The 19231-nt window shown below is 49.6% G+C and overlaps 1 protein-coding gene across 2 annotated transcripts in view; it reads right to left on the reverse strand.

The window, feature by feature from the left end:
- Nucleotides 1-19231, reverse strand: part of CCDC77 (coiled-coil domain containing 77) — a 269618-nt gene that overhangs the window by 207305 nt on the left and 43082 nt on the right. For both annotated transcript variants that reach the window (XM_085652269.1, XM_085652270.1), the window contains one exon: nt 13216-13358. In XM_085652269.1, the coding sequence (XP_085508395.1) occupies nt 13216-13358 (143 nt within the window). The remainder of the gene's footprint in view (nt 1-13215; nt 13359-19231) is intronic.

Raw genomic sequence — 19231 nt, forward strand, 5'->3', positions numbered from 1 at the left:
CCCCCCGTACTCACTGCTAGATGCGGTGTTTAAGGCAGAACTAGCAGAGGCAATTGAAACAGACTGATAAAAATGTGGGCTCAGTGCAGAGCTTTCAGGTGGTGTGGGAGGCGTTTAAAGTGTATATTCGTGGGGTTACCATGTCCAAGCATTCAGGGGTCTTAAAGCGTTGCGCAAGAGGCTTGCTGACTTGAAGGCCACCTTAGCCAGCTTGGAGGCGAGACTTCAACAAGGCACTGATGATGAAGTGATGGGAGAATTCAAGGCCCAACTGGAGGAGTTCTAGGATACGGGCGATGCTGAAATTAAACATCTCGGTAAATATGCCACTGCTCGCACATACGGGGAGGGCGATCGACCAGGTAGAGTTCGTGCTCAGTTATTAAAGAAGCGTCGAGAACATATGGCTGTTACTGAACTTAAGTCAGCGGAGGGAGAGACCCTTTCCGACGACACTGCCATAGCAGAGAGATTTCGGCAATTTTACTCTACTTTATATGCTTCACGTAGTTCAGGCACGGAGGAGGAAATTTTGGACTATTTAACACATATTAAGCTGCCCTGGCTGACTAACACACACCGCGAATTCTTGATGCGTCTGTTGGAGAGAGAGGAAATACTTCTAACCCTTGCAAATATGAGGGTGGGGAGTGCCCCGGGGATAGATGGCCTGACTGTGGCCTTTTATAAGGCGTACTTAGACCTGCTGTTGCCTCACTTAGCCACTTTATTTGATGATATGTGTGAGTCGGGCATGATGCCGCCCTCCATGAGAGAAGCTGTTATTGTAGCTATCTTGAAGCCGGGTAAACCACCTGAGGAGTGTTCGTCGTACTGACCTCTCTCATTGCTTAACGTCGAGAACCAAAATCTATGCCAAGATCTTGGCGAATAGACTGTTCCCTCTGGTTCCAATGTTGGTGGCTCCAGAACAGGCAGGGTTTGTTCCGGTCGTAACGAACAAGTTACTTACCTTCGGTAACGATGTATCTGTAAGAAACATTAGTTAGTTAGATTCCTCACCTTAGAATATCCCCAGGCGTCAGACTAGATCCGGAAGATTTTTGTAGCAATACCCTTGCGCGTCGCTAGGCGTCGTCTGTGGCTCCGCGTCCGTCGTTGGCGTCGTGCGCCGGAATGACGTCGGAGTACTTAGACGCCGCCCTCGCGCGCTGACGTCAGTTCTTGTACATAGCTTTTCTGCGCCAGGAACGCAGAGCCATGCAAGAGACGGACACTGGTGCCAAAAAATCTAGGGCCCTGAAAAGGATAGCCTTAACCCTAGATGTCAGTTCGCAGAACGGGGAGGATGGGTGGGTCGGTGAGGAATCTAACTAACTAATGTTTCTTACAGATACATCGTTACCGAAGGTAAGTAAATTGTTCATCTGAAAGAAACACGTTAGTTAGATTCCTCACCTTAGAATAGATACCCAAGCAATACCAACCCCGGTGGTGGGTCTGCGAACCAAGATCACACCAGAAAGTCCTGGATGACAGAACGGCCAAAGAAGCCATCCCTCCGGACTTGGCTGTCTAGGCAATAATGCCTGGCAAAAGTGTGCAGCGAAGCCCACGTCGCCGCTTGACAGATGTCCTGCAAAGGGACTCCCCGTCCCAAAGCAGTAGTAGCCGCTGTGGCCCGAGTAGAATGGGCTCGCAGTCCAACAGGAGGGTCCTTTTTTGCCAAGGAATAACATGTTTTTAGACACAAAACGACCCACCGGGAGATGGTCCGTTTGTGCACAGCTTTCCCCTTCTTAGCACACACGTAGCCAATGAAAAGCTGGTCGTCCACCCGGAACTGTTTCGTGCTGTCCAAATAAAAGGAGAGCGCACGTTTTGGGTCCAGACGGTGGAGCCGCTCTTCCTCTTTGGAAGGATGCGGAGGCGAAAAGAAGGTGGGCAAGGTGACAGATTGCCCAAGATGAAAGGGGGTCACCACTTTCGGTAGAAAGGAAGTACGAGGCCGAAGGACAACCATGTCCGGATGAACAGATAGAAAAGGAGGCTTGGACGATAGAGCCTGGAGCTCACTCACCCGTCTAGCCGAGGTGATGGCTACCAGGAAAGCAGTCTTAAGAGTGAGAAGACGAAGTGGACAATTGTGAAGAGGCTCAAAGGGAGCGCACATCAGAAATGTTAAGACAAGATTCAAGTCCCACTGAGGCATTACGAAAGGGACAGGAGGGAACGTGTGAGTAATGCCTTTAAGAAAGCGTGAAACTACAGGGGACTTGAAAAGAGAAGGCTGATCAGGAAGCCGTAAGAAGGCAGAGATGGCAGCAAGATAACCTTTCAAGGTGCCCAAGGCAGAGCCCTGCTGGGCCAAAGGAAGAAGAAAGAGGAGAACCTCAGAAAGAGGGGCGGAAAGGGGATCCACAGCCTTTGCTGTGCACCATGCCACAAATTTGTTCCACCGGCAGGCGTATACCGTCTTTGTGGAGGGACGCCTGGCTGCCAGAATGATATCACAGACTTCAGGAGGCAAGTCAAATGGTATCAACTGCCGCCGCTCAATCTCCACGCATGGAGGTGGAGGCTGGACAGGTTTGGGTGGAGGACCGTCCCCTGCTGCTGCGACAGAAGATCCTCCCGAAGGGGCAGACGTATCGGAGGATCGGTCAACATACTCGGGATACCAGTACCTTCGTGCCCAATCCGGAGCCACCAAGATGACTTGGGCCCGGTCGTGCCTGATCTTCTTCAGCACTCTGGGCAGAAGTGGTATAGGCGGAAAGGCGCACAACAGACCGCAACTCCACTCGCGACGAAAAGCGTCGCCGAGCGAGTGCCGCCTTGGAAATTCCAACGCGTAGAACTGCTGACATTGCGCGTTCTCGTCGGTGGCGAATAGATCTAACCAAGGCTCTCCCCACTGCTGAAAGAGACCTTGCGCCACCACTGAGTTCAGACGCCATTCGTGATCCATCATTCACCGGCGGCTGAGTTAGTCTGCTCTGGCATTCAGAGAGCCCGCCAGATGATGAACCACCAGGGTGACGCCCTGGTGTTCCAGCCATGTCCAGAGGCGCAGAGCCTCCTGACAAAGGGTCCACGACCCCACCCCGCCCTGTTTGTTGCAATACCACATGGCGGTGGTGTTGTCCGTGAACACCTGCACAACACTTCCCCGGACAGAGGGAAGGAAGGCTTTCAGTGCAAGTCGGATCGCTCTCAGCTCCAACAAGTTGATGTGGAGGCGAGACTCCGCCGGAGACCAGAGGCCTCTGATCTCCGCCTCTCCCATATGGCCACCCCATCCCAGGAGGGACGCATCCGTCACTACGACATGCTCCCGTAGGGAGAGGCTCTTGCCCGTGACCCAATCGCGGTCCGTGAGCCACCACTGCAACTGCTGTGCAGTGCCCTCCGAGATCAAGACCTGGTCCGACAGGTTGCCGTGATGCTGGGCCCACTGAAACTTCAGGTCCCACTGCAGAGCCCGCATGCGCCGCCTGGCGTGATGCACTAGTAGGATGCAGGAGGCCATCAGCCCCAGAAGCCGCAACACTAGCCTGACCAAAACCCAGGATAGAGGCCGAAAGATGGGAATCGGGGCCTGTATATCCCGGACCCGCTGTTCCGGTGGATAAACCCGGAACTGCGCCGAATCAAGAACCGCTCCGATGAAGAGGAGCTTCTGAGAGGGGCTCAGGTGTGACTTCGGCACGTTGATGGAAAACCCCAGCAAATGCAGGAGATCCGCCGTAGTCTGGAGGTGGGAGACGACTGCCTGGGGCGAGCCCGCCTTCAACAACCAGTTGTCGAGATAGGGGAAGACTGGAACCCCTGTTCTGCGCAGATGAGCTGCGACCACCGCCATCACTTTCGTGAACACCCGAGGGGCACTGGTAAGGCCGAAGGGGTGCACGGTGAACTGAAAGTGCTCCTGACCCACCGTGAACCGCAGGTAACGCCGGTGGGCCGGCAGGACGGGGATGTGGAAATATGCGTCTTGCAAGTCCAACGCTACCATCCAGTCTCCAGGGTCTAGGGCAGCTAGAACCTGAGCCAAAGTCAACATTTTGAAGCGCTCCTTCCAGAGGAAGGCATTGACGTTCCTGAGGTCCAAGATAGGGCGTAGGCCCCCTTTGCCCTTCTTGGGAACCAGAAAGCAGTGGGAATCAGAAAGTAGTGGGAATAACAACCACGACCTACTTCTGGGCTCGGAACGCGCTCGACGGCCTCTTTGGCCAAGAGGGCCGAAACTTCCTCTTGCAGAAGATTCAAATGATCCTCCGAGATACGGTGGTGCTGCGGTGGCATGGCTGGAGGGGTCGTCTCGAAGGGGAGGGAGTAGCCCCTTCGGAGGATTTGCAGCACCCACCTGTCCGAAGTAATGGTACGCCAGTGGAGCAGGTGATGGCGAACCCTGCCTCCCACTGGCGAGGAATGGGCCTGAAAGCTCGGACTAGGAAGGCTTTGAGGCGGATGCTGCCGGGGTGAATGTGGACTGACCGCGTTGTCCTCCAGTACCGCCTCGGCGGAAACCACGTCCGCGACCGCGTGCAGGCTGGTTCTGCGGCCGGTGGCTAGGCGGCCTTGAGGAGGTGCCCCTTCCTTGGCCACGAAAGGAGCGAAAAGCGGAAGGTTGTGGCCGCGGGGCCGAGAGGCCCAAGGACTTGGCCGTAGCCCGGGAGTCCTTGAAGCGAGCCAGCGCACTGTCCGCTTTCTCACCAAAAAGGCGAGTGCCATCAAAAGGCATGTCCATGAGAGTGCTCTGGACATCCCCCGAAAAGGACGTGGACCACAGCCAGGCGTGACGTCAAAGCGCCACCCTGGTAGAAATCGCCCTACCCAGCGAGTCCGTAGTGTCGAGTCCACATCGGATTGCATGGCGCGCTGCATCTCTCCCATCGGCCAGAGCTGAGGAAAGCCGTGCCCGGGCCTCCTCCGGGCACAGGGGCAGCACGTCCTCCACCGTATCCCACAGAGAGTGGGAATAACGGTCCAAGAGACAGGCGGTGTTCAAAGACCGCAGGCCCAAACTGAGCAAGGAGAACAACTTCTTACCGAACTGTTCCAGTCTCTTGGAATCCCTGTCCGGAGGAGCGGACGGGAAGGAGGATTGGGAGGTAGAGGCCTGGATAACCAGACTCTCGGGGGTGGGGTGTTGGGACAGAAAACTGGGGTCGCCCGGAGCAGGGCGGTGGCGCCTGGCAACGTTCCTATCCACAGGAGGGACTGTGGAGGGCTTGGACCAGGTGCCCTGCAGAACGTCAATGAGGGCCTCATTGAATTGCAGCAGAGGGTCAGTGGAGCTTGCGGCAGACTGAAGCACCTCAGTGAGGATGTTAGTCCTCACAGCCACGGCAGGCAGCTCAAGCCCAAGGGCTGCGGCCGCCTTGCGCAGCACCACAGAAAAAGCGGCACCCTCCTCCGAAGCCACAGTCGGAGGAGAGATGAATCCAGTGTCCGGTGAGGTATCCAAACCACTGGCCTCCCCCAGTTCATCTGCCCAGTCCTGCGAAAGTTGGCCCTGAAGGGCCAGAGGGTCCATGGACCCCTCCCAGTCGCCCCCGTCATCCGATTCCTGGTAAACAGGAGGAATGATCGGAGCCGGACGATAGACAAAATGGTTCTCCAGCGGCGTCGGATGCGGCGTCGAGCGGCGCCGCACCGGCATCGGGTCCGGACAGGGGCTGAACCGGGGATCGACGTCGACCGGAGTCGGCGTCTGAGGTGGCAACGGTGTCGACGCCAGCGGAGGAGGCGTGACGAGGTCGACCGGCGTCGACAGGGGCCCAGGCCTGGGCCCCTCTGGGACCTGCGGCGTCGGGGCCGGAGCCTCCAACGGCACCGGGGCCGGAGCCGCCGGCGCGTAAGGTCGCCCAGTCGAGTCCGCGGGGCCTGAAGGCGCGCCAGCGGGCGTCGACGGCATGGCCAGGCTCCTCATGGCCGAGAGGAAGGCACTGACCTCCGCCGGCGCCGTGTCAGTCCCAGGGACCGGCGGGTATGGGGACGGACGCGGCGCCTGCGGCTCCGGCGGAGCCGCGGGGGTGGGACCACCCTGCTTCGAGCCAGACGAGCGATGATGTCGACTGCGGCTCCGCGACCGATCCTTGGACCTCCTCCTAGACCGGGATCGAGAGGGGCGCGGAGCCGAGTGGCGAAGCTCGAGAAGCTTACGGGACCGCTCCCGCCTAGCTTTCGAGGTCAGGGCCATACAATCGGAACACGACTCCGCGTCGTGGTCGGGGCCCAAACAGTACAGGCACCGGCGGTGATGATCTGTCACCGACATCAGTCGGTGACAGTCGTCGCAGGCCTTGAAACCAGGCATCCTACCGGCACCAGAGTCGATAAAGTGACCAAAAAGAGTCAAAATATTTAGTCAAAAAACGACTAAAGGGGTAGCTCTCCCAGATCGGCGCGGAAAAAAGAAGAACTGACGGCAGCACGCGAGGGCGGCGTCTAAGTACTCCGACAACGTCATTCCGGCGCACGACGCCAACGACGGACGCGGAGCCGCAGATGCCTAGCGACGCGCAAGGGGTATTGCTACAAAAATCTTCCAGATCCAGTCTGATGCCTGGGGATATTCTAAGGTGAGGAATCTAACTAACGTGTTTCTTTAAGATATTACTTATAATTTATGCACGGTGTTTGGCGCCCTCCAGCATACTAAGCCGGATATCCAAGCAGTAACGGTGTTTCTTGACATGGAGAAGGCCTTCGACTCAATTGAATGGCCCTTCATGGTTCTGTTGCGGAAGGGGCTGGAGGAGTTCTTTTTGCAGTTGCTTGGGGTACTCTATAGTTCGCCCACGGCCCGAATAAAAATCGGTGACCTAGTAACGGACCATATACGTATCACGTAGGGGTACGCGGCAGGGCTGCCCGCTGTCCCAGATTCTTTATGCTTTGGTTGCCGAACCCTTAGCCTGTGCACGACGCGAATATCATAGATTTAAGGGTATTCATATCCCGGGCTACAAACGTATAGTTTCGACATACGCGGATGACACGCTCCTTTATGTTCGTAATCCCGAACGGCATCTCTCATCTGTCTTGCGAGAAATAGTTCACTTTGGGGGGGGATTCAGGACTGAGAGTTAATTGGTCGAAGTCCATTATATTTCCTCTCACTCAATCCACGACTCAATTTGACCTTGAGTATCCATTGCACTGGACGACAGAGTTGGTAAGCTATCTTGGTGTTCAGGTGCACTCGGACTCGGAAGTTGTCTTTAGGGAAAATTACAGCGTGCTGGTCAGTAAGCTGGAGGATGAGGTGGATAGCTGGATTCATTTGCCGTTGTCCTTCCTGGACAGAATCTCAATAATGAAAATGGTGATTCTCACTCGTTTTTTGTTTCTTTTTACAAACATCCCAATGGTCCTCCCCAGTATATTTTTTAAGAGGCTGACTGGCATGGGCAGGCAAACAACAGAGGGTGAAATGGGAAATCCTCACGTTACCTTACCACATGTGAGGGCTGGGGGGGCCCCTGATTTGGATCTTTATTATAGAGCTGCGCAGAGTGCACATGCTTACCTTTGGATACACGGTTCGCCAGACATCCCTCATCTGCATATTGAGCGGGAGGTTGCTAACCCCCGCCCCTTGCCCATGCTGCTCTTTTCACCACCAGACCGCAGGACTGGCATTCTGGACTCGATCAATGCGACTAGCCATGCCTGGCATCACCTTCTAAAGTTGCAGGCTGGAGCTATCCTGTATTCACCTCTAGCTCCCCTGGAATGGTGCCACTGGTTGCCGCCGTGTAGAGATGGGGCGTAGTTCGCGCACTTAAATCTATTGGGGTCAGTATTATAGGAGATTTATTTGAGGGTGGCACAGTGAAAAATTGGGACTCCATGATTGCAGGGGACGCTACGCCCACACTTCTCATCCAGTTTCAATTTCACAGAACCCGACATGCGTTACTTCAGCTATTGGGTACTGACCTGGCTGAACCGCCAGAGCTGACCGACCTTTCCTTAGTCATAAAAACAGATGCTCCGACGGAACTAGTCTCTAAAATTTATAAACACGCTATGTGTGAGAACGTGCCATTTTTTTTGCATGGTATGCCCCCACTTTTGGCTGAATTGCTGATGTACTTCGACTGAGTGTGCCCTGGGCTCCTGCCAATCAGGTGCCCAGGGCCTGTGTTCCTTCCTTAAAACTATATTGAAGCCTAAAACCAATTGGCATCTCTGGCCACATGTCAGCCCCTGGTAAATGGTACCCTAGGTGCCCAGGGCCCTGTGACCAGAGAAGACCCCTAAGGGCTGCAGCAATTATTATGCCACCCTTAGAGGCCCTGTACCCTGACACACACACCCTGCCTTTGCAGGCTGAGTGTCTTGGTGCAGAACAAAACAGAGTCGACATGGCACACATCCCTGTGTGCCATGCCCACAAACACACTGCCCAGGCATACCTCAGTCACCCCTCTAGCTGGGTGCACTATGCCACTGGTGTGGGTACAGGTGCATGAGCCCTGTACCCCTACAGAACTCAGGTCCATTGCTGGGCACTAAGTGCAGTGCAGCCATTAAGAGTATATGGTGCTGGGAAATCATCATCATGAACTCCACAGCAAAATGATGGCTACACTGAAGACTGAGAAGTTTGGCATCAAACTTCTCAGTACATTAAACCCACACTGATGCCAGTGTGGGATTTAATGTAAAATGCACGACAGAGGGCAACTTAGAGTTGCCCCCTGAAACTAACCCACAACCTGTGTCCTGACTGAGAGGCTGCCTAGGCTGCCACCCAGCAGACAGGTTGCTGGCCCCCTGGGTAGAGAGCCATCCGCTCTCGTGGGCCTGCAACAATGCAAATCCTGGGGCGAGGTGCCAGGCCTCCTCCCCCAGGATGGGCAGTGGAAGCTTCAAAGGCATGCCGCCTTTGTGAGCTTCTCCAGGCCACTTGCTGTACTCAGCAAATGCGCCCAGGTGGGGGAGGCGAGGTGAAGCAGAACTCTGGGCTCTCGCCATCTTGAGGATGGGGAGCCCTACCCAATCAGGACTAGGCTCCTGCCCCCCTCCCACTGGAGAGTGGCAGGATAGGGGGTGTACCCACCATAGGGAAGGGACCCATTGGTCCCTGACCTGTACCTACCTGTAACGCCCCTAAATGTATTATTTAGGGGCACCCTGAACCTTCCTTCCTCAGATCCCGATTCTGAAACAAGAAGAAGAACAAGAAGAAAGAAGACATGCCGTGCAGCTGCTAACAAGAGGACGACACCAACTGACTTGGCCTCAGCCCTACAGGCCTGTCGACCCTCGAACCTGCTCCTGCTAAATCCCGGCGTCTCCAGTGGCCAGCAACCTCAAAAACCCTGGAGGACCTGACTGCCTTGCTCATCTAAAGACTGGGACTCCTACGAGCAGTGGTTCTGCCCAAACAGCAACAACCCCTGGTGCCAGCCAGGAACCGCGAATCCAGCACACACTGCACCCGCCGAGCCCGGCCTATCCCTGAGTGAACAAAGACCACGAGGACGTCCCCCCGGCGACTGTGACCACGAATCCAGCACCCAAGGACCCTCCTCGATGCTTCTGACGACGCCTGCAGCCTCAACTCCAGGGACCACCCCCAACCGCGACCAGCAGAGGGTAAGATTTCCCGACGCCAAAAGACACCCCTGCACCCGGCGCCCTGAGGCCCCCTGAGCCCAGCTCCTGGGTGCCTACCTAACCTACAGATCCCCAACTTAATTCTCGAAGTGGTGGTCGCACCTGAAGAATCTCCGTCCCCGAGCTAGCAGCCTTTGTTCATCTTGCAGCTTCTCCATTGAAATAAATTGAGAGCCAGACGGCTCAAAACCACCCTGCACCCAGCCGCCCAAGTGCACCTGGAAGTGCAACCTCTATTCTATTCGACTTCCCCACTTACCCTGTGTAAGTGACCAGGAGCCCAGCTCCCACAGCTGCGTGGCCTGCCTGCTAGCAGCCACCAACCAAAGGCCCCCTGGCCGCCATAGGCTAACTTCGTGCCTACTCTCTCTGCACCCGGCTGCCCCTGTGGGTGTAACAACTGTACTTACCTGACCCTGGGAGACCCCCAAGTCTTACCCCAGAACCTTAACTCTGCCAGTCAAGAACTTACCTGAAAGCCAATAACTTGCATTTTCACCATAGGGTAACATTGACTGGTTTTCACTTGGAATTTCTTCTAAGTGTCGAGTTTTGAAACTTAAAAATATTCACTAAAAATCACCCGATCAACGAAAACGAAATTACTCACCTGTTAACAGGAGAGATCCCAGTGCTGGATCTTGGTGCCCAGCACTGACCCTGAAAAGTAATTACACCTGTGATTTTCCGATAACCAAACTTTCCTCCATAGGATAACATTGCCTGGTTTTTGCCGGAAATTCTTCTAAGTGTCGATTTTTGAAACATACAAATATTCCTTTCAAAATCGCCTGAGTAACAAAAACGATTTCTTTCAACTGTTTACAGGAGATGCACCAGGGCTGAATCCAGGATCCAGCCCGGTGTAAGAAAAACCTATGCAAAGTAATTGATATTGCCTTTACTTAAAAATTCCCTTTAAACTCAATGTTATAATTGTGTTTAACTTCTGTTTCCTATTGCAACAACTGTGACTATTGCATTTAAAAGTCTATTGCTATTTGAAAGTATTCAACTAGAGCATCTCATTCTGGGAAAGTATTTTTATACCTACTTGTGGTTCTAAAATAAAACAACAATATATTTTTATATACAAAACAATTGGCCTAGAGTTCAGTTCTTGAGTGTGTGAGACCATTTGCTGACTGAGTGTGCACAACAAATGCTTTACACTGTCCTCTGATACTGCCTTACTGCTCGACCAAGCTACCACTTTAGAGAGTAAGGTTATATCTAACTTTAGCCTCTGCCAAACCTCTGGGGACTGTGGACGCTGTGATCACTGTACCTTACTTTGTTGCAGTATATACAGAGCCACTTTCCTACACTATGTCATATAGGGAGAATTATTTCACAATGGCCCGTTTGGCCTGGCAAAGAGATCTGAATAGGGAAATTGATGACGCTATGTGGACGTACTGCTGCCTTAATACGAAACGAGTTACCCTTAATGATAGACACCATTTGATACATTTCAAATATCTCAATAGAGTCTACAACACACCGGAAAGGCTTCGCAGATATGGTCTGAGGGAGTAATCGAGGTGCGAGCGTTGCAGTGAGCAGGTGGCCGACTTTATGCATTTGGCATTGTTTTGCCTGGGGGTTGCGAAGTTTCGGGAACGTGTATATTCAGAAATGGCAGCGATGACAGGGCAAGCACTTACACCGGAGCCGGCTCTGGCGCTGTTGGGCTACTCAAAACCTTTATCTAAAGGGATGCGCAGGTTAGTGGACATGGGGCTGTTGATGGCCAAGCGTAGGGTGGCGATTTGTTGGTCAAAAGGGCCGCTTCCTACGACTGCTCAGTGGGCCTCTGAAATGCTGTAATGCTGCACCCAACCAGAGAGTTACAGTGACCTCCTCCCTCCCCGCAATAGGCCTAAGAATATTTGGGCATTGTATAGTGTACATAAAGCTACTAAAGACGGGGACAACGGGGTGGCAGAGGGAGAATATCAAGACATGAATGTATCTAACCCAGTAGTATTGTAACTCTGTACTATGCCTGAGGGGAGACTGTCGCTCCATAGAGAGACCAGTGGAGGCGTGGGATTGTGTGGGATACTGTAAGCCTTAGTGAGATCGAGATTGGGGGTATACTGCTTTCATAACTCATGGCTTGTCGGAGGGCGCTGAATGTGACTAATATGATATGAAGTACTGCTGGTCTACTATGCTGTATCGCCATGGACTGTAAGACTACAAGGTATAATTGTTACTGCGATGTCATAACAGCGGGAAAGTGTCCTTTGTTGATTTTATTGTTAAAGAACTAAGCTTTTTGAAATGCACAATAAAGAAATTTATAAAAAAAATTATATTATAGCAGGCATCTGAATCTGCTGTACACGATGGAGTTGTGGGGTGAAGCAGGTAAACTTTGAGGAGAAATCTAAACTGGGGAGACCGAGAATGGGTGGAAATGGAAGAGATGGAGTTAAGAGGGAAGACAGAGGCCCTAAAGATGGAGTAGCAGCTAAAATGCTGAGGTGAAGTGCTGTGATTGGGACAGATCCTTGTAAGTGTCTAAAAGTGTGAGAAAGTATAAGTAGTCAAACCATTTTAAATTCTAGTCTGTGCCTTGTATCATGGTTTTGCCACTTTTAACAATGCAAATCAGCAAATTTGTATTGCAGAAAGGAAAGCAGTCATAGTTAACTTGTGTCCATATATTATTTTAGAATAACAAGATACCTGCAGTGATTTAGAGTAAGCCTCTGACCAAAAGTCTGAATTATTGGTAAATAAGCCAGACCTATGGCTTCCTTTAGAAAGACAGTAATAATGGGAGCAAAGACGTTTTCACAAAGCTGTTGCAGCAGTCTGTGATGCAATTAAGCTAATCTGGCAGTTTATTCTTAAACTAAGTGGGCTAGACATTAGAAGGCGATTAATAACTGAAGAAGAAAGCAGATAGTGACATAGTAAACGCAGAAAGGGTGAGGCATAACGTATTTTAAAGTCTTGCCAATATATACTTTATCATTATTAGAAAATGAATGCTGAAATTCAAGAAATTATGATGTTTTAACAGTCATCCAACTGAATGGCAACAAGCCAGCACCTGAAAGTAACACAGTAATTAATAGTATTTTCATGTCAAGTACAATACAATTTCGATTTTTTTAGCAAATCATAACAAAGTAACAGGTTGTGATTGAGTAAAATACAGCAAGCCTTACAACCATGACTGAATGTTGGAATTTAGCTAAGAGTAAGACAGTATTTCAGGACCACTTGTCAATCGCACAAATGGCAACGAATGATAACAGGCCTGATACAAGATATAGGACAGAATTACTAACACTAGCTTCAGTATGGTAAAGGGAGTTTGGAGAAAAATCAATCAGGGTGTCAAGGAGGGCTGGATCAATATGAGATCAGTAGGATAAACACCGGCTAAACAAATGAGTTCGAGTTAGATTCACTGTTTGCAAATTTTGCTTATGTCGAGTCACTGACACTCTAGTATGAATCTGGTATACAGTCTCCTAACCTCTCCATTACAGTCATACCTTGATTCCAAGGGTTGAGTTACCAAGATACCACTACTTGCATACAAGAATGAACAGAACTTCTAGCTACATAAACACTGAAAAACTATTACTTTACCTAATTTTTAGCCTGTCATTTTCAGAGTAGAGACGGAGGACATGTTCCCTCTCCTGGAACAAGAAAACTTGCATGTCACTCAAGGCTGACTGTAGCTCAGCTATCTCCTCTTCGCGCTGACGCATTTCCCATTGCAACTTATGCTGTGAAGTAAGAAAATGGGAAAGATGAAGTCGCTTTCAGAGGATTTTTCCATTACAAATACCAAGTCTCAAGTTGCATTCAGCATCTAATAGGACATTTACCAAGTTAATTAATTTAGAAGATATAGAAAGTTATCCCCTAAGGAGCAGTTGGAGCTACACTCATGGAATGCATATAACCAACTAAGCTTTTGATTAAAGTTAATATAAAACTGTGAATTGTCATACAAAGAAATTAGGTCACATCAAGTATTTTAGATTTTGGTAAACCAAAGCATCTTCTCTACCACATGCAGTCCTTCAGACCCATAATATTAATCTTAGACAATAGTATTATTGAAATCCTATTTGAGTATGGATTGGAAATCAGAATACTGTCATAATTGCTCCACCACTGCAATGTGCCAGGGATAAAGGTCACACAAAGACCGAAATTTACCCGGTAAAAAACATGCTCTGTATTCTGATAAATACGGAATTTGGTGAAGTAAACACCAAATTCCACACATAGGGCCAGATGTACAAAACCATTTAGAATCGTAATTTCGGCCCATTAAGGAATGCTAAATGGACAATTCATATGTAAAAAGGCCCAAAATCGGTTGCAATTTGCAATTTCTACCTCATAGAAATCGCAGAGAGCGACCGCGATTTAGGAATCACAAATAGGGATTACCTATTTGTGATTCCTAAAGCATTAGTACAAAGCATTTTCTAAATGCGACTTGGACATTTAGGAAATGCTATTAAAAAGTCGATGGTAATCATATGCAAAATAATAAAATGGCTTTAAAAATGCATTTTTTAATGTGACATGAAGCACACATATGCCCCTAGGGCAATTACTTGGGCACTACAAATTTCATGGTACCTCCAGGGGGGCCTTAAGGGGGTCCAGTATTTGTCGGCAAAGGAGCCTGCCATCAATTCCAGGCAGTTGATGTGCAGGGACTGGTCTGTGGTCTACCACCCTCTGCTGGTGGTGAATTGCCCACTACAAGCCCCCCAACCGGAACCGCCGGCTTGATCACCAGAACCGCCAGCTCATTCACGAGATTCGGTTGCCACCATCTTGAAGTGGCGTATAGCAGCCACAAGCTGAATTCCCAGGGATTAATCAAAGATGTCCTGCTTCTGGACCAAAAACAGATTGCTTATAAAGCATGAGGGGTGAGGATCGTAAGGACAAATTGCCCCTTTGGCCAAAGGTTCCTGAACCTCCCTCTGAATAAGGGAGGCTTCCTGCCCGGAGAAAGGATTGTAAAGGGGGGAAAACAGGATGGAAAGGGGACCCGTATTACTCTATGTGGAACCCTTGTACTGTTTGGCGCAGCCAGGCGTCAGACATGAGCGTCTGTCAAGCGACCTACCCCCCCCCCCCCACCCCCAGCCCCCCCAAGCGAGTACAGGAGATGAATGAAAACCTCACTGTGTGAACTGGAGTTGGCTCCTCCACTCCGGGGTCCGTTAGTGACCTCTGGGGCACGACCGCACTCTTGTGGGGTAGAATCCCTTAAAGCGTGAGGAGTCTTGCCATTGACCTATCTGGGAAGGTTGGCCAAGCACCCCCTACCATGGCCGGCCCCAGAGAAAACAGGTGCATTAAAAATGCGCTTAACAGTGTATTGGGCCTAGTCAAGTGAGTTGAATGTTGAGACAAACTTGCCGAGCTCTTTGACAAACGAGTCACCAAAGAGCCCGCCTTGCACCACCAGGCCCGCTTCTGAAGCAGGTCAGGCATTCCATTACATATCTGTTCTGGCGCATTTTGGGACACCGGATTCTACCACGGGATAGCCACTTAAGCAATCACGTAGATAATTATATTGAACCGTCCATCTTTCAACACTTTAAAAGCATGGCTCTCCTCACACTACATTTCATCTTCGGGCAGAAGAGAGGCAGACATACAGGTGCACCTACGAGAGACGCACCTTGATGCAGTAAGTAGATAACTGACATGTTTGCTTGCAATGAGATCGTTCTTTATACAGTCTGAAAACAAAGTTCTTAGCATTTTTAAATCATCTGTGTTTTTGTCCCATTCAGTGTTTGACTACAGGGGTCATCCCACTTTGCCCCAGCCCCCCTCCCATGGGGCATTTAGGCTCTTTTTTTAGGGTAAGATTTACTCACTCCTTAACAGGTTCTGGCTTGTATGTTTACACAGAAGAGTGTCACGTGTTACATAGTCACTCACAGTCAAGGATATGTGCATGTGACTGGATGCGTATTTCTGATGAAGTGACCGCAGATGATCTCATTTATTCCTTTGTACTCTTGTTTTTTTGCAGGCTTCAAATTGAGTCCTCTATTATGTGGAGCGTGACATAGGTCACCCCACCCAGTGGCATCTTATCACCAGAAGGTTGGTAAGAGTGGAGCCCTTCACTTAGGTCCTGATGAATGCACGGACCCAACTGGGCCACACGGCAGAAACATGTCGAGCACACCGATAACGGCGATGGGACACTAATATTCCCCACTTCATCGTTCGCTTGTTTTTAAAGAAACATACAGCTACCTACCATATTAAATATAATTTGATAGCTATAATGGCCTTTTAATTCTCACTCACTTTTCACGGGCCCCCCACTTAGTTTAGAAGTGCATCCCTGTCATCAGGTGTATGCCCGCCCTCCACCAAACCAAGTTTTTGGAGGGCGAGGACTGGTCAATGATGAAGCATGACACCAGGTGGTGTGTGAGACCAGTCCCATACATTTTGTAAGATGCCTACACTCAATTTAAATCCTTTGCACTTAGGTCACTATATCTGGGAGCAGCCCCATTCTGTGTTGAACATTTTATGTTGGAGGCTGGCCTGCTCCTAGCGCCCGCGCCTCTATTTCCCTCCCCTGGACCGCCAGGAGATAGTGCGTTTACACACCCGCTTCTGAGGTAGCCAATTTCCCTAGCTTTGGGTCGATCTTAATCAGCAAAGACCTGCGCTACTCGGCAGAGATAGCGCAGTTGGCATTTCAGAGAAATATAATGGCCTTTGGCCCAACTGGATAGTACATCAGTGGGAAATCATAGCACCAGACGCCTTTGCGTCCTTCGCCAAATTAAAGAACTTTACGAGTGGTCCAGTCATGTCCAGGAGCTTGTCCTGGTATGAACGCCAGGTTGGTCTATACCCTTCTTAGAGTCCTTAATGTACTTGCCAGGAAAGTGGCCATATGCGCATCTATTTCAGGCGTGAGGGCCACTTTCCCGTCCAAAGACAGGCGAGGACATTCTGCCTGAAGGCGGTTTCTAACCTCCTGATCAAGAGGCTTCCAGAACTTGCTGGCCACATACTTGACCACCTTGTCAAAGTGTCCACTAAGCGGAGCGGGCATACATGAGCTCCTGGTGGCCCAAGAGGTCTGACTGGTAGTCAGCGGGAACCTAAATAGTGGGGTGTGATCCAGTAGGGGGTTTGGAAGGTCTCCAGGACAGATCATGATCGGACTTGCCCTCCGAACTTGTAGGGGAACCATCTGAAGGGGGGAGGGGGGGGTGGAACTGGGCACTGCCTTGCTGGGTTGCAGTGAAACCGGTGAGGTTGGGCAAGTCTGGTGGCCGAAAGGGGTTTGCACCTAAATTGCCTTCTTCAGCCTGGCAAAAGCATCCACGTCCACCCCAGAGTTGTGCAAGTGTTTGCGCATGTTCTCAGAGTGGGAGGCAAAGGCCACCACAGGAGGTTCAGGGGCTGAAGGCCCAGGAAAGTCTTCCCTCAATGCAAGGAGTTGTAGGCACCTTTGTGTCATTTCCATGAGTCTCTTCTCCAAAAGGGCCATTGCATCTGAGACCGCTATAATTATGGAGGAGTCTACAGCATCACATAAGTCATCTGTGACCGGGAAGTCTACGCCCTCCTCCTTCTCGTAATATTCCCCATATCTTCATGGGGGTTGAGAGGCAGGTATAGGCAGTCTAGAAATATATATGAACTGGACGGTGGCCATCCACCGGGTAAGAGGGAGTTTGGTTGTGTGAAGGTGGAACCCCAGGAACGTTCAACAGCCTGCAGCAGCCCTTGTGGGGCCTTTAGGAAAGGAGATTGACTGCCAGATTGTAAGGAGTACGAGTACTGTCTGGCTACAGAATATATATATTTTATATATAAACATTAAAACAAATCTTTATTATGAATCATAAATTATTTTAAAAAAAGCTTAAAAAATACTTTATTTAAAAAATGTTGGACACACAAGTTAAATGTGTGTCCAGCTTGACAGACCCTAATCAACTCTAACACACAGAAAACCTGTATCTTTTAAGATCCTTTTTTTATAATTTATGATTCATAATAAAGATTAATGTTTTAATGTTTTTTCTATATATCACTTCAGTCAGCCTTGAGAGCATCCCAAAGGGACGAAACACTTGTCGGCTGATCATCCATGGAAAAATAATAGCAATATATGCAAATAACATCGCTAAACATTTGTACCTGTAATCAGGAGATTGATGAGTAACTGTGTTTGGATTGAAGATATGATGTGGTAGTTCTGTGACACCGATTTGAAGTGAAATGATACTATTACCTACCTGAATGTCTGAAGTTTTTAAAGGATTTCAGGGTTACCGTTTCTACACTATGAGTAACATGAGTGTTGTATATATCATACTGCATTAATGGCTGTACAAATTACCTTCAACAGTTATAGTTGAAGTTGTTCATATATAACGAGTGTTCAGCTATTCTGTATTTTTTGCTATTCCTGGTACCGCAGTACCATCACATGTTACCTCAGTAACAAGCAATGCTGTGAAAAATCTTTAAAAAAGAAAAAAGCCACTCAACCACCATTGTGAAAATCGTGCGCAGTAGGCGTTGGCTTCCTGCAGTAGGTAGGGCACCGGGCCAAACCAACACTGTGCATGGCTGAAGACATGGCCACAGCTAGAGGGGGGCCAAAAGCAGGAAGGCTTAGCCCGAGGTGCTTGGGTATACATTCAACTTTGAATATGTTATTTTTAACACAGAAATTCACTGAAAAAAAAACTACGTTTAAAGGGATGTTAAAGTTAGGGGCTGAATTGAGGTATGAACTACAAATTAGAAAACAAAGAAAAAAAAGAAACTGAAACTCTCCACTATCAGCTTAGTGAATTAACTATAATTTGCACCACCGTCATTCAGCACCCAACTATGTCGCTTTGACCTATTTTGTTCCGTGTATTTAACATAAGCGAAGATCTTATTACTATACACAAGAATAACTCAACTTTCACCTTTATTTTTTTTCAGTGAATAAACATATAGTTGATGACTTTCTACTGGGCAGAAGTTTTAAATGCCAAGGATTTAAGCCACGATTGCCAGCCCATAGACAGACCTGAGTTCATGGCAGGTATGAATATTTGTTTGTCCAAATCAAGCTTGAGCTTGTATTCTTCTTGATCATGACCTGAGAGCAAGTTAATGAATGTGTAAACCCATCCCAGTGATGAGGCCTGTGATTCTTTAGTCGCTATCCTCTGAACAGACCACTGTCCCTTGGTAGATGTGCCTCGGTCAGAGTCTCATGGGTGCCTCTGGCCATGTGTCTATCCATACTTTTCCCCAGTCTCCCACAAAAAGAGGAACAATTTTTAGAACACTTAGGCTAGCAGTAGCATCTTCCCGGTTTCCTAGAAAAATCTGCCATCAGAGAACACAAGCGTATGCCGTGCTACCAAGTACCCAATATTACTGACTCCTCCACATCAAAAAGACTTAAATTACTGTACATCAGACAAGATGCTGATAGTATGTCCCTGTTGGTTCTGACCATCTGAGGCGCCCGGATGTTTCGCTTTTTGAACACCTATTTGTTGAGCTTTTACTGTGGGAGAGCCTCATAAGTTGGGACTCACCCACAGTGAACTCATGATGAAAG

This window comes from Triturus cristatus, chromosome 4_1 (assembly GCF_964204655.1).
Source record: "Triturus cristatus chromosome 4_1, aTriCri1.1, whole genome shotgun sequence".
In the NCBI taxonomy this organism is placed as follows: Eukaryota; Metazoa; Chordata; class Amphibia; order Caudata; family Salamandridae; genus Triturus; species Triturus cristatus.